Source organism: Pygocentrus nattereri, chromosome 4 (assembly GCF_015220715.1).
Source record: "Pygocentrus nattereri isolate fPygNat1 chromosome 4, fPygNat1.pri, whole genome shotgun sequence".
Taxonomy (NCBI): Eukaryota; Metazoa; Chordata; class Actinopteri; order Characiformes; family Serrasalmidae; genus Pygocentrus; species Pygocentrus nattereri.
In genome coordinates, this window is record NC_051214.1 from 24,648,502 (window position 1) to 24,663,517 (window position 15,016).

Below are 15,016 nucleotides of genomic sequence, written 5' to 3' on the forward strand. Positions count from 1 at the left end.
GTATAGATGTTTCAATAGGGAGCCAATAACGCAACAGCATTTAGCTGTTCCTGAGCCAATGGCTGAGCTTGCAGACAGAGTTTGGGGTTGAGCAGTGAGTGCAGAGCTCCCCCTACAGATCAAACATAAGTGTTAGAATAATGACAAATGTGATTGTAAAATGTGAATAAACAAAATGTCTTTTTTAAGACAGTAGAGTGATGTGAGCTCTGAAGTTGTATATTATTGCAGTGTATGAGATGCGCATGCTGTGTTTTGTATTGTTTATTTTTTAAGTACACTTTGTAGTTCTACAGTTACAGACTGTAGTCCATCTGTTTCTCTGATACTCTGTTAACCCCCTTTTACCCCGTTCTTCAGTGGTCAGGACCCTCATGGACCCTCACAGAGCAGGTACTATTTGGGTATTGGATGATTCTCAGCACTGCTGTCTGATCCACTCGTACCAGCACATCATACACTAACACACCGCCACCACGTCAGTGTTACTGCAGTGTTTAGAATGATCCACCACCCAAATAGTACCTGCTCTTTGAGGGTCCAAGGGGGTCCTGACCACTGAAGAACAGGGTAAAAGGAGGCTAACAAAGTATCAGAGAAACAGATGGACTACAGTCTGTAACTGTAGAACTACAAAGTGCTCCTATACAGTAAGTGGAGCTGATAAAATGGACAATGAGAAACAAGGAGGTGGTCATGATGTTATGCCTGATCGGTGTACATACACTTTTGTGCTGGATTGCCATGGTCTCACACACACACACACAGACACACACACACACACACACATTTTCTAAGCCGCTTCTCCCTCAGGGTCGCGGGGGTGCTGGAGCCTATCCCAGCTGTCATCGGGCGGAAGGCAGGATACACCCTGGACAGGTTGCCAGTCCATCGCAGGGCAGACAGACATACACAATCACTCACACTCTCACACCCAGGGGCAATGTAGCATGTCCAATTCGCCTAACAGCATGTCTTTGGACTGTGTGAGGAAACCGGAGAACCCAGAGGAAACCCACGCAGACACGGGGAGAACATGCAAACTCCACATGCAAAATCTTGCCATTGGTATCAGATATATTGATAATAGTTTTGGCAAGTAGACTACATTTATTTATTTTTTTCCCTCTGGCTAAAAACTGGTTATGCTCAAATGTACACACACTTCAGCCGGACGTGAGTTTGATCTTACAGATAAAATTGATGTAAAATAAAACTGTCAATTGAAATTTGGAGACACTCAGATTTGACTGTATGCAGCTTTGATCAACAAGGGCCATTTTTCACAGTAGTTTTCAGATCAACTTTTGGCTTTATTTTATTTTATTTTATTTTATTTTAGATATATTCTAGATATATTCATGGCAGAGAGATGCATGCAGGGTGTTGTGTGCCAAAATAGTCCCCAGAGATGTTATTTCAGATTTATTGTTTCACCATCTTCAGCATTATATATAAAAACTAAAAAGACAGGTAGGTTCACTGGTCATTTGAGATATTCATAAAGTGACTATATTTGTGTTGTAGACATTGTAGGCCCTGATTTCTGTCAACACCACTGTAAAGAAATCAGTCATTAAGTTTCTCTGTTATGCTACATTTCACATCAAACTAATCTGAATGACCTTGTTTGTATCTCAACACAAACTATAAACATCACTGGAATTCAAATGAAAATGTTCCAAACTCCATAAAAAATGATCTCATTTAAATGTTATCATTTGCTTACTGAGCTGTTTATCTTTTCTTTCCCACAGTGCTGTATCAGACGGGTTTGGCCAAGTGGCTGGAGGTCCTTTGCGTCCTGCGACGGCTTACGGCTTCCGACCAGATGAGCAGTACTACTACAGCTACTCAGCATCGCGGTAGAGTTACTGCCGACCACCCGGACAAACAAATCAGTGGCGTTACATTTGTTTATGGTCTCTTTCAAGTGAAATCAACACTACTAATTTTATTTATTCGCTTCATTTAAAATGTCACTCAGTCTCAAGTGTGGTTTGCACAATGTTCTCACTGGTTTCATTAAGTCAGGGCTTTCAAGGGTTTCATAACTTTATGATATCATAAGCAGTCACTTCAAAATATATGGTACAGTTTCAGCGTGTCTTTTAATCTGAAGCGTATTTATTTGAAGTTAGAAGTATTGCTGTATCTATTTAGGGGCTCCTCCGTGCTCTTTCAAAAGCAAAGCTAGGACTTTATATCTGCATGAAATTTCAAACGTAGTTCAGTTCACAGGTCCAGTTGTTACACATATAGCAACAGTGTGATTCTTTACATTGCATGGTGTAGTTTAGTTTTTAAGAAAAAAGTAGAACTCATGTAGAGCTCTGAACAACCAAGATTCTATGGTGAAACATTTTAAACGTTCATTTTGTCTCAGTTATTTATATGTATGGCAGCTTTGTTAACAGCAGGAGAGAAAACCTTCACTAAAGTAAATAAACTCCCTGGCCACTTCACTAGGCACACTTACCCCATCACTTATTGTCTATTTTATCCAGCTGTGCTGACGACAGTACCAGCTCAGTGGTGGTCCTGTGGCAGTCCTGACCACTGATAAAACACGTTAAAGAAGGACTAACAGATTATGCAGAGGAACAAAAGGAACTTTTGTCGTCTAAATTGTCTCAATAAAAGATAGTCATGATACAATATCAGTTACAAAGTACAATGTGAGCATTACAGAGCCTTACCCTGTAACTTCTGTTTACCCTGATAGTAATATAATTACCATATAATTAGCATCTAATATGATTTAATCATCTCATCATTTATAATGGGCCTGTTTGGCAGTATTTTGTTTTCCAACCAAACGAACATGGAAAACTGCTGGACGTTAACAGTACTGTGTTCGCCCTCTAGATGTTTTTTCTGGCTGATAGGCTCTTTACAGTTACCAGAGTTGTAGTGCGTATGTGGTTTCATCGAAAGTCAGGTAATTTATATACTGTAAGTTAACGTATGGCTAAATGCTTTACAGTCTATAGGGTTCAATAATAATTGCATATATTCCTGTAGGAGCGTCCAAAAATAGCCTTCTGCAGTGTTAACAAATGTTTTGGTATCAACACTAAACTCTGTTTGGACTATCTGGCCTATAATAAATCCAAAATAGTTCTTTATTGGATTATTAGGCCCTGTGAAGAACACCAAAGTAGGTTGACTGTCTGCAAACATCCAGCAAGGGGAGCTTGATGGAAACACTTCTTTTATTATTCTCTTTTCAAGAGTAGAACACAGATTTCAAGAAAACTAAAACTATTCCAAACTAATCATACCAGATTGTAGGAAAGCAACACATTTAATGAAACTGTGATTTAAAGATTACTGTGATTAGATGCTAGAAGACCACGCTGCTCCTTTGGCACAAACCAGCTTGACTCAGATTCAGTCCACACTGTATATGGATATTGAAATTTGTAAATAGATCGCCTAAAACAGTTTGAAAGATGATTATTTAGCACAAAGTTGAGCAACTACTACAAAAAACGGGGAATAAACAGCACTGGAAGCAAATGTTAGCCTGCTCAGTACATCCTAATGGCTGTATCTCAGCTCAGTATGCTGAACTGGGTTTGGTCCTAGAGGAGGAGAGGGTCCGTCAAAATCAACAAACAGGCACCCTTTTGTGTACATGCTTGTCCATTTTACTGTCCACTGTGAAAGAGAATGAAAGAATGAGAAATTGCATAATATTGGCGTTTATTGAAATTATCATGCCATTTAATTATATCCCAGAGCTATTACAGTGTGTCCCTATAAGACAAGTGGACATAATAAAATGGACAGGGCTGAAAATAGACGGTAGGTGCAGCTAATAAAGTGGCCAGTGGGTGTAGATGTAATTGCACTTGAGGAATACCCTCTGGAGGAGGTGTCACCAGTCTTACTCAGAAAGGCCTGGTGTGGCTGCAGGTTTTCATTCCAACCTCACAGAACCAGTTGTTTTGAAGACAGACCGACTGATTAAACAAACGGAATCAGATGAGCTTCTACTTGATGCGAATGAAAACGTGCAGTCACACCTGACTGGTGATTGTTGCTCTAGTACATTCAACCTGGAATCACATCCTAGTGAAAACACTGTTGTTTCACCCTGCACAGTTCAGTTTGCTCCTATAGAGAGGCATTCATATTAATTCTTAACACCTTATAGCCTAAGGGCTGTGGGTCCATGCAGCAGTTCCTCTCTCTTAATAACTACTTACCTTTATAGCTACCAAGTAAGTGCGGTTACTGATTTGTCTTAAATCTTAAGATCAATAACTGAATAATAAGCCTAGGGTCCAAGGAGCTGACTCCATTCTTCAGTGATATATTTATCTGTGTTCAAACGCAAACCCAGGTATTTCAGTTACTTACTGAAGCCCAAACATTGCACAGTGTCTCTTTATATGTCTATTTATTTTTTTGTATTTGTAAAATGTCAAAAATAAGAGAAAAACATGGTCTATTGCCTTGTATCTGTTCCTAGTGAACAACTGCTGTGCAGCTCAATATTGTGCACTGTTGAGCATAATGCTTTTTTTTTTTTTTGGTAAACTGAAAAAAACGGACGTGAATGTTTGGAATATATATATATATATATATATATATATATATATATATATATCGCTTTTATTTAAAGTTATGCTGTTAAATTTCACTACACGTGCTTTGTCTTTTTGGTGCCTGAAGATCGTCTTAACTGCTGTTTTATATAAAATATCTATTTCTGTGGTGCAATATTAAATGTAAACAAGTATGACATTCATTGCTTGCCACTCTCTTTGTTATTCAGTGAAAGATTTCAGTGCATAACTTATCAGCGCATTCATTTCTCAGTATTGTACTGAATCTGACCCACAGTGCATCAGTTTCACTCTCATGTGCTTTCTTGTCCATGTATCAATGTCACATCCTTTGTTTGTACAGAGAGCCCAGGGGGCTAAGCGCTTCTCATCTCGCAGACAGACGTCCCTCAATTAGAAGTGATAAATTGTGCTCAAGCTTCGAAAGTCCTGGAATGCAGAGATAAAGTCCACTACTTTATCCAGGCGTTATCTGGTGGTCTGAAAACTGATGGATGTCTCCCTCCACATCTGTCCCTCGCTTTTATTTACCTTCACATGCTACTCAGAAAAAGCAGCGTATTCCATTCACATTTTCTCATATGGTTCTCTCGTTCTCGTTCAGCACTTAAAAAGGAAATTGCATTTTTGACGTAATTCTGTTTTCTGGAAGATTCTGTGCATCTGTGAGACAGATGCGGATACAAAATGCAGATGACTTGACACAAAACATCAAAACATCACAGCAAAAAACATCAAAACATCACAGCAAGAAAATGCAACTTTATAGTTTTGTTTATGTACAAAAATATAGGCAGAGCAACAGATGTTCTTTTTAACCAAGGTCTGCTGAAGTCCACCTTTTGTTAAAAGCAAAAACAGACATCTCAGTAACTGATTTACAAAGATGTACACAAATAAACCCGTCACACAAATATTCTGTAACCACTTGCAGTGGGAGTACTTTGACTGGCACATCCCTGTAAAAGTAAGTACAACCTAATGAGTTCTGCCTGGGACAAATGTGACAGAACCGGATTCCAGAGAAGCTAAACTGGTGAGTCTTGCTTTGCAGGTTAATGCCCAGTTTACCATTGGGTACTCTTGTCAGACAAGATCTTGTAATGAGAAAGTCAGCGGACAATCATGAGAGATTTTGGTGAAAACAAACTAAGCATGAAATTTCTTAACCAATCCACGGTCCCATGAAGGCAGAGCTTGAAGCAGGGGGCAATGGGCGCTATCAAGATTTTTTAAAGGACAACAAGCCTGTCCTTTATCCTTGTATGTAATGCAAGTTGGCATTAGTGTTGAAAGATTTATTGTTTTTATATTGAACAGTGCAGTTTTCTAATTGCAAGGGGTGCAATGAATTTTAGCCTACATTTTCACCGTCTTAAGTGGGAAAATTTGGTCCAATGGCTCAAACTGGCTTTAGGTGTGTCAGACCAACAAGAAGCAACCAAACACCCATGTGCTATGACATCACAACCATGACTAAGTGGCTGTGTGGTGCACTGCATTCAAGCTTTAAGCAAGAAAAGGTGGATTTGCTGGTGTTATTGGCCAACAAAAGCAGACTTTGCCTTAATATGTAGAAAATAATCACAATATTAGTATGAAAATTTGATATTTTCTCAATCATTAAGTGCTGTTTAGCATGGCTGTAAATCCCCCCCAAAATCCAAATAAACGTAGATGCAAAAGTTTGTTGTTTCCAGATGCATATTCTCATTACAAGATCATATCTGGCCCTGCAACTCTAGGCTGAAGGGCAAAACTCAATTTGAAGACAGATTGCAAAAGCTAGTTTTGTTTGTCTTACGTCATTCAACACGGTCATAAGTGTTAAATGGGAAAACAACCTAATAAAGCTTGTGAACCAGCAGTGTGAAAAAAATTGATGTGCTGGTCTTCTTGGCCTGGACTTTACTGTATAGGAAACAGTCACATCAAAACATTCTTCACAAAATTCTTCAGTGTTGGACAACTGTGCAAACAAGCATGGACAGCATCATAGGTCAGACCCTTATAGGGAGTAATAGGCAATATAAAGCGCTTGTCTTTGTTCTAAACCATAGATGTATTATATGCACATGGACTTTATACACAGCACATGTGTTCTGATGACTGTTCATGCTGAATGGAAATGGACAAAAATGTTTTCTGACAAAATTAACAGCTGTTTCTGATAAAGGGTGGTTAGGCAGTGTGCACAGAAGACAAATATTTTGGGCCAAATTTTCCACAATGCTTAAATTAGATTTTGCAGTTACTCTGATCATTTCAATATAGATCTTCATTTGTAAGCACAATACATACAATGACAGAAGAGGAAAATGTGTTTCTCACTCAGTGAATGGAACATATTCTTTGATCAAAACAGTAACCTGGCCTCTGAAATCCCCAAGTTACCCTACACAATAATAAACGTCAACTTAAAACCAGGAAAAAGTGTAGTATTCCCCTCTCATATAACACCTGGAGGATTGAGGCTGTAACAGTCCCAGTCTTTTAGTAAGAAATGACTGTTAGCAAACGGTGCAACACGTCATCAACTGCCTTCAAGTCTCCATTTAATCATAAACAATATGTCCTCTTTGTTACAGTGCATTTCCTCTAATTCTGATGTCTCTGGCTGTCACTCTGGCTTCGTCACACCTCTCCATTGTCAGGGTACCGCTGGATGACTTCCTCCACTTCAATAACTTCCACCACCAGGTCACGGATCTCCTTGATGCAGTCCAGAGGTTTGGCCACTGTAGGGGCTTCTCTTGGCTTCTCAGGGCAGGGACAGGGCTGGGACTGTGATTCTGATTCTGGAGCTGAGGGCTGTGGGTTTGCAACTGTTTCAGTGGTGGCACTGAATTCTGGTGCAAAATTAGCCTGAGCAGCTGCAGCTTCAATGCTTACTACAGCAGATTCACCAGGTTTAGCGGCCCCTGTTGTTGAGTCACCTTCCTCAGCGCTCTCCACCACCTCCTTGTCCTCGGTCACCCCTGACACAATATCAGAAGGGACCTCGTCTGGTGTCGTCCCGCTCTCTGTGAAATCAAAAGGATCATCCTCTAAGACTTCGGTCTCTTCAGGTGCTATGAGTGAATTCTCACTTTGAGAGCCAGGCTCGTTGGAGCTAATGCTAGAGCCGGATTCTGTGACATGTGTGAAGCCTGTTAAAGTGTCATTATTCTGCATCACTTGATCCAGAGGCCTTGCGTCTTTCTCTGCAGAACTAGACTTGACTGATGTCCCATTGGCTACTGGTTCCACTGCCTCTGGAACAGGTTCAGCCAATGTTTTGGGAGCTGCAGTTGTGGATTCTATATTAATCAGGCTAGGTGGCTTCACCGATGTCTCTGTGGAGAGGCAAGTTACCGTAACAGGCTCTACTTCAGTGTTTTCTCCTTCATTCAAACTCTCAGCGGCAGCAGACGTGGCTTCAGCTACCTCCTCTACAACTGTTGGGTGCACTGTGTGTGTCTTGGGTATGGTGGATGTGCTTTTTGTCTCAGTTCCAGTACTAAGGGGCATCTCTACCACTGCTTTCCCTTCTGCTTTGTGTCCTCCACCAGTTTGCAGCCCTGTAGGTGCTTCCAAAAGCTCAGTTTGCACTTGGGTAGGGTGAGCCTGAACCTCCACTGGCTGGGCCACAGCCACCAGCTCTACGGTTTTAGCCTCCTGCTTCTCAATGGCTGGTACTCCAACAGAGCTGTGGTCCAGCAGAGGCGAGGCAAGCTTAGTGTGGCACTGAGCTGGGGAGTTGCTGGGGTGGCCCGGGCTGCCAGGTAATGAACCCGGGGGAGTGGAGCGCAGGCTGGAAACGCTGAAATTGTACCTGGATTCCATGAACAGGTTGTATTTCTTCATACTAGCTGCCTCCTTCACCACTGTCAATAAAACACACCCAGTGGTCAGAACAGTGGCTATTTGACCAAACGTTAACAAACCAGAATAAAATAGCTCCTGTGTGTTAAAGCTGAGAGGACGGTGGCCTCTCTGTGTAACTTACCTTTGCTCACTTCATTTTCAAGTATCTGCTGCAGGATGTCTTCATAGATGTTCTCCACGTTGATAAAGGATACATAATCAGCAAATATGTACTGCTCAAATTTTGGTAGCTCCTAAAAAAAAAGAAAAAAAAAGTACATTTAAAAAAAAATACATTTTTTTAAATAGAGATTTGGTCAACAACTGCAAAGCTTATTTCTAAATAGTAATTTTGCTATTTACTATTTATAGTAAATATTTTTACTATTTGAAGTCTCACAAAAAAAACATATAAAACCACATTTGTATCTAGTGCGACCAGCATTTGTCTGTAGCAATGCAACACATTTCTAGGAAAAAGTCCCTAATGGGAGCAAAACCAAAATCATTGCATTTATATTTTTGTCGCTGTTCAAATTTTAAATTTTTCCGCATAATTTGAGCAAAAGTGGTTCCTTTTACATTGTGTGAAAATTTCATAATGAATCGGCTACAAAGCGGCTCCAGAATAGCTTGGAATAAAACCTTAGAGCCATTCTGCTGAAAAGTTGCCTTTTTGGAGAAGCTTGTTTTTCCTTTGGACAGTGACGATATTTATTTTGTCTTTGAGCAAAGCACTGCAGTGGAGTACACTGGACATTAACCATTTAACCACTGGTAAACTTTAATGAAGTTCTAGGTTACTTGAACAAAATGACACATATTAAAGCAATAAGCCACGAGAGGCCGTGGGCCTGTGATACTGTTGGGGTAGCCAACATGAAATATGATAAAATACACAACCGTTTAACAGTTTCAGTTACTATCAATAATAATCAGCATAAACAAATATTCCGCCATGAAGTGTAGTTCCTTTAGAGTACGATATCTTTGCCAAGCATCCATGGACCGATGCATGAGGAGAACGTTCGGTCACACACCACGGTTTAATTGCCGTCATTTCATGAATCTTTAAACTGTTGTATAACAATGAAAATGACAACACAGCACTTATTAATAGAACTTTCGCTTTGTAAGTACTTTTTGGTCACCAGATCACCACTGCAAGTTTTATTTAAGTCAATCCAGCGGCACCATTCTTCTGAGGCTAAATCTCAAACGTCTCCCTGCTCCCTACAAAGTGCACTATATAGGAATTTAAATACTGCATCTTGCAGCCCAGCAGTGCAAAATACTGCTAAGAAACAGACATGTGGCACTCAGCCACATCCACACTCGATAAATGAGGCACTGTTTGGCTGTAGAGGCTAGAATTCCTAAACTTCCATAGCTAGCACACTATTTAGGGAGTACAGAGCCGCCTGGGATTTAGCCTGGGTTTGATGCAACTTCTGACTGAATATGGAAATTTGAAGCATGTAATCCATTCAAGTGATATTTTCTTTACTGCCGTTTTACAGTTAATCATACCGTAAGTGCTTTACTTCAGGCCTGTGATATTAATGATGGAGTTGTTTAGCCTGTTAGTTAGCTGACCAGCCTAGTCCTAGTTAAGAACATAAGCTGCCAGCCCCTCAGTTTAAACAAAAAAAACGGGTTCTTACTTCATCACTGTACTCAGTGGTTCATGTGAGCAGCATTAGAGTCAAAGATTATTCCATAAACAGCACAAGGATTTTTTTTTACAGTTCGGTTGTTGTGAGGGGGTCATAGGTGTGGGTATGTCATGGATTTTGCAACGGCTTCAAACAACTTTAACACATCGAACTGATGGCAGACTTTTTGTTTGGAGAAGAGTGGAAATGTGTCGGTAAGCTTGTGTTCATGGACTGGATCCATGTACAAAAGCATCTTGCATGTAACCCTGAAGAATTCTGCAAAGAAACTGCTCAAAGAATATCTGAAACACATCAGCTTTCCCAAAAAGAAAATAGGTTTTGTAACATCCATCCATCCATCCATTTTCTAAGCCGCTTCTCCGTCAGGGTCGCGGGGGTTGCTGGAGCCCATCCCAGCAGTAACAGTTTGTGAAAAATAGATGCTGCTTAGTAAGACATTTTGTTTCCTAAAGCTATGAAATGAATGCATTTTTAAATATAGCACAAATGTCCAAATACTATTGGGACTGCTTTATGTTCCAGAAAATTTTCCATTAAATGCTCTACAATCCCACATCTCTATAAATGTACTTAACAAATCTAAGATTCTTCTTTCTGAGGATATGTATTGTTTATGTATTTTGTTGTGGTTAAATGGCTGTACCTTTTTGAAAGTAGGAGCTAAATGGGCTTTGATGCTGGGCAAAGTGATGTTGATCAGAGCTTCCTGGAAGATCCTTTTTCTCACTGTACTGCTGTCATAGTCATATTGCTGGTGGATACAAAAGGAACACAAATATTTTATATTTTTCAGCTTTTAATTACATAATTACATAATTACATAATTAAATAAATAAATAAATAGCATTATAAGACAGTATAGACCTATTTAGTTGACAGTGATGTATATTTGTGTATATTCACCTTTAGAACCCGGTGCTTGGCTTTCACCATTGCATCTCCCAGGTCCTTGTTTTCCTCCTCGGCTTTGCACAGGAGGAGCTCAAAAGTGTATGCCACGTTGTCCACCAGCTGCCAAATTCAGGCAGAGCAATGTAGATTTAGGCCGTCAGTATAAATTAAGCTTTGACCAAAAATTGCTACTAAGGCTACTATCACTGCAACATGCTACCATTTAAAAGTCTGAAATCACTTATTGTATTCGTATTGTGTTATTTTATAAACTATACACCAAAGGTTTCAGATGTTTTGTTCAGTATTTCAAGATTTTTGAGTTACTATGAACTGTAAACTATGTGTTGTTATTTTCTATTCATAGTGCATTTTCTGTGAAGTTATCTGTCTCTGGATTTGATTTCTTTTTTAAATATGACCTTCTGAATGCCAAGTTATACAGCTTTTCTGTCATTTTAAAAACCTCTACAGCTCTGTTTTTATTCTGGACACATCTAAAATTCATTACAGCTTGCTAGCTTCCTACTACTTATTTGAAAGCTGTAAAATTGCCACCTCCACTAAAAATGCAATATTTCATTTGTTCACTCAGGTCTAGTCTTGGGCTTTTTCCAACTGTTCCTGATCTTAAATAATGAAATTAGCTGCATAACTAAGCCCATTAATGAAAGCTCTGCCTCGGACCTTCAGGATAACGTACCTGTTGTATATCGATCTGTGTGCTGTACTCCAGTCCTTTGCTGGTGGAGTACCTGAAACTTTGCTGTAACTCTTGGATATGTTCTTTCAGTCTGCTCACTTTCTCATAACAGGCATGTAGGTTTGGTTTTCTCATCTCCACCAAAGCCTATAGAGAGAAAATGTGTTGAGTATGTTTAGCTTTAAAACACATCCTGTTGCTTTCAATAATGAATTTCTGAGGTGCTTCACAATGTCTGAGATAATGCTGTAAAACCATCCTAAACATAGATGCAGTCATTTATTTTTGCATTATGTAAGGTCTGTTCATACCAGTTGATGATTGATGGATAAAAGCTGTAAATCTCCATGAGATCTCTGTTTATGTAGCCAGTGTTATGTACATTTGTGAGTTGATCAAAGTACATTAGATTAAGATCAGCAATGTAGTCCGTCAGCTAAGACATTTTGCTGTCAGACATTGGCTTCTTTAGTTGTGTACTAGAGCTACAAGGCTAATGTCTTCTCTGGTCTTGTAAACTCTCGTGTATATATACTTATATAAAATGTATTTATCTTTTGATATACATATGTTTACATTTGCACTACACTTTGCACTACATTGTATTACTTCTTTTTTTCTTTTCTCCCCGATCTACTCTGAGCCAATGCAACGTAATTTTGTTCTAATGTTAACTGTACAGTGTAAATTTGAATGACAGTAAAGTTTGTCTAAGTCTAAGGAACCAATCACATACAAATTGTAAGAGGGGGTCATAGAGTTTCTGACTGTCACTGGAAGACGGCTCCCCTCAGTCTGTGAGATGTGACCCCTGAGCAGAAAGCATTTTGTGTTCTCCACTTCAATAAGAGTGAATCCACAGAGTGAATCTGTGCAGCATGATTTCAGTCGGCTGTGAACCTCAAACAGCTCAGAGCGTTCGTCGTTGGTTCCACAAAACTGGATGATCTCCGAAATCACACTGAAAGAGCCATGAGTGCAGCGACACCCAACATGCTCAATCGACTATAGGATGAATTTGACTATGGCGTTGATGTCATCCGTGCAGCTGGAGGAGGTTCATATTGTACACTTGTAAAATTACTTAATAAACTTTCTGCTCATTTAAACCATTTACAACTTACTGCAGTGCTCTGTGATGATTTACAAGTTAAATAAATCGTTTTGAAATCGGATGCATCTTTTTGAATCGCCCTGTATTTTGCTCTTCAATTTGCTAAATGTATTTCTCAGGCATGAAAAAAAGGCCAAACCTTTACTCATCAATTAGGGCTGTTTTCAGCCTTTAAATTCTGGATGAAAGCTTTCCTTTCTGAGCAGGCTTTCATCTCAGAGGCTTTTAGCTCAGTTCAACACTCTGTCGGTGCTACCAGACGTCTCTCCTCTAACAGCACTTTACTATCCTTATTTAATTTTTAAGTTGATATTTATTTTGTTCATTTTGTTATTGTAATCTTAAATTCTGTTGTTTTAATGATGTTTTGACACAGTGTATGAAAGGTGCTATATAAATAAACTTGTCCTGATTTGCTTTGCTGTGAACAATTCTGACTAGGTAAGTTTCTGTAGAATTATGCATTTCCCATCAGACCACTGTGAAAGACTTATAACAATGGGTGTATCTTATTGGCTATCTATGATACGACGTAGGGCTTCTATGGCCTTTGGCTCACCAGCCGGAGCTCGTCTTTGGACATACTGTCCTGGTAGTCCAGATACAGCTTGTCCATCCTGGCTTCGCTCAGCTCCCGTGCATCCTTAAAGCCGAGGCTGATGGGCCCCATCAGCTCCTCTAGGACGGCAGACAGGTACGGCTCCACATGCTCCATTAAGTATTTGGTGGCTGGTTCGGCTACTGTGGCTGCAGAAGGTAAGAGGAGGTAAAGGCTGCTTTCACTACTGGTTTTATAGCTGAACTGTGTTTCTGCATTGATCATTCAAATTTCTGTTTCCAAGTCGAAAACACCTGCATGTGCACATCTTCAAAATCAGTTCTCATTACAGGCTTATATAAGTAATATATGTGGCTCAAATACGACTTGAAAAGCTCAAATTTATGTTTCTATTTGGTGGATTTTTCTCTAAAGCTTTTTCACAGTGATCAAGATTAAAAGGCCTATATTTCAAACATGTTTTGGAAAATAATTTCATAAAAATCTTTCCAATCTCTCACAGTTATGATGATGTAGCAGCACATGCTGAGCACAGGACATCGTCAAGCTGGTGAGTGTAAAAGCTGAGTGTAAAGCCTGTTCATCGTGTATTTATTTATTTTTCTTCCACATAAAGAGCTTTGTTTGGGTCACCTCCTTCTTTCTTCTCTGTTATCTTTACAAAATCAGGCTATCTAACTGAAAACAGATAGTAACCGGCTGGCAAGTGAAGCATGCACACTGAGTTGGGCCGGGAGATACTGCTAATTTTCTTGGAAACCGAAGTAATACCAGGGCTACTATCCCAAAACCAATACTTTTCTTGATGATTTCTAAAGTAAACCAGTAAAAAAGTATATATTAAGAATTATATTTTAAAGCTATTGCATTAATATTAAATAAACTGCCACATAAACAAATAATTTGCCATTATAGAGCATTCCCTGTATTTTAATTAGCTCTCTGTGTGTGTAAGCAGAGGCAGAGCAAGGAAGGAAAAGTAGTTCCTATCCAACTTTTATTTAATCAATCCAACTGTCAAAGTCTGACTAAAAATAAAACCAAAACTACTGTTTGGTTTATTTATGATTATCAGTGGGCAGTGGTTTATACATTCGTTTGATTCTTAGCATTTAAAATCTTTTTCAAATAATATTTAACTGAAGCAAAAAATGAATATGTAAGATGGAAGAGATTCTAAAGGGTGCATGGAGAAAACAAATGAATCATTACAAACACACACAATTGTTGGGGTGATACCTCTGAGCTTGCTCTCTAAGAACGCTCGGGAGCTGGTGATCTGGTCCATATCTGAGCGCATAAGCGCACTCTGCTTCTTGGCTTTCTCTTTGCACTCATTCTTCAGAGCAGTCATGCCAACCATCAGGGTCTCGTGCACCAGGTAATAAGCTGCCTCCACCGTCTGTGGGCCAGAAGGTAGGTAGTTCAGTAGGTAGAATAGTCAAGTAGATCCACTCACATTTTATTGAGGCCATCATTCACCTCATGAATATGTAAGCAGCTCCAAGACACACCACAGGGCCTTTCAGTTTTAGATAATTGATGTACAACAACCTACCCTCGCTTCGATTGGAATCCCAGATGTAATTATTTTGGGTGTGGACCTAAATGCCCATTGACACCACACCATCCACAGCAAAGCCTGCA

At 39.5% G+C, this 15,016-nt stretch overlaps 2 protein-coding genes across 4 annotated transcripts in view; one reads left to right on the top strand and one right to left on the bottom strand.

Annotated features, from left to right (window-relative positions):
- kifap3a (kinesin-associated protein 3a) overlaps positions 1-2,941 on the top strand; it is a 38,776-nt gene extending 35,835 nt beyond the window's left edge. The window contains exon 20 of the mRNA XM_017718475.2: positions 1,758-2,941. Coding sequence (XP_017573964.1) covers positions 1,758-1,869 — 112 coding nt within the window. The 3' untranslated portion in view covers positions 1,870-2,941. The remainder of the gene's footprint in view (positions 1-1,757) is intronic.
- Positions 2,942-4,682: 1,741 nt separating this feature from the next.
- The window catches only part of niban1a (niban apoptosis regulator 1a), a 36,909-nt gene continuing 26,575 nt past the window's right edge, over positions 4,683-15,016 (bottom strand). For all 3 annotated transcript variants that reach the window (XM_017718474.2, XM_017718473.2, XM_037537782.1), the window contains 7 exons: positions 14,609-14,771; positions 13,370-13,557; positions 11,697-11,843; positions 11,006-11,113; positions 10,746-10,853; positions 8,566-8,677; positions 4,683-8,443 (listed from right to left, as the gene is read on the bottom strand). In XM_017718474.2, coding sequence (XP_017573963.1) covers positions 7,212-8,443; positions 8,566-8,677; positions 10,746-10,853; positions 11,006-11,113; positions 11,697-11,843; positions 13,370-13,557; positions 14,609-14,771 — 2,058 coding nt within the window. In that variant the 3' untranslated portion in view covers positions 4,683-7,211. The remainder of the gene's footprint in view (positions 8,444-8,565; positions 8,678-10,745; positions 10,854-11,005; positions 11,114-11,696; positions 11,844-13,369; positions 13,558-14,608; positions 14,772-15,016) is intronic.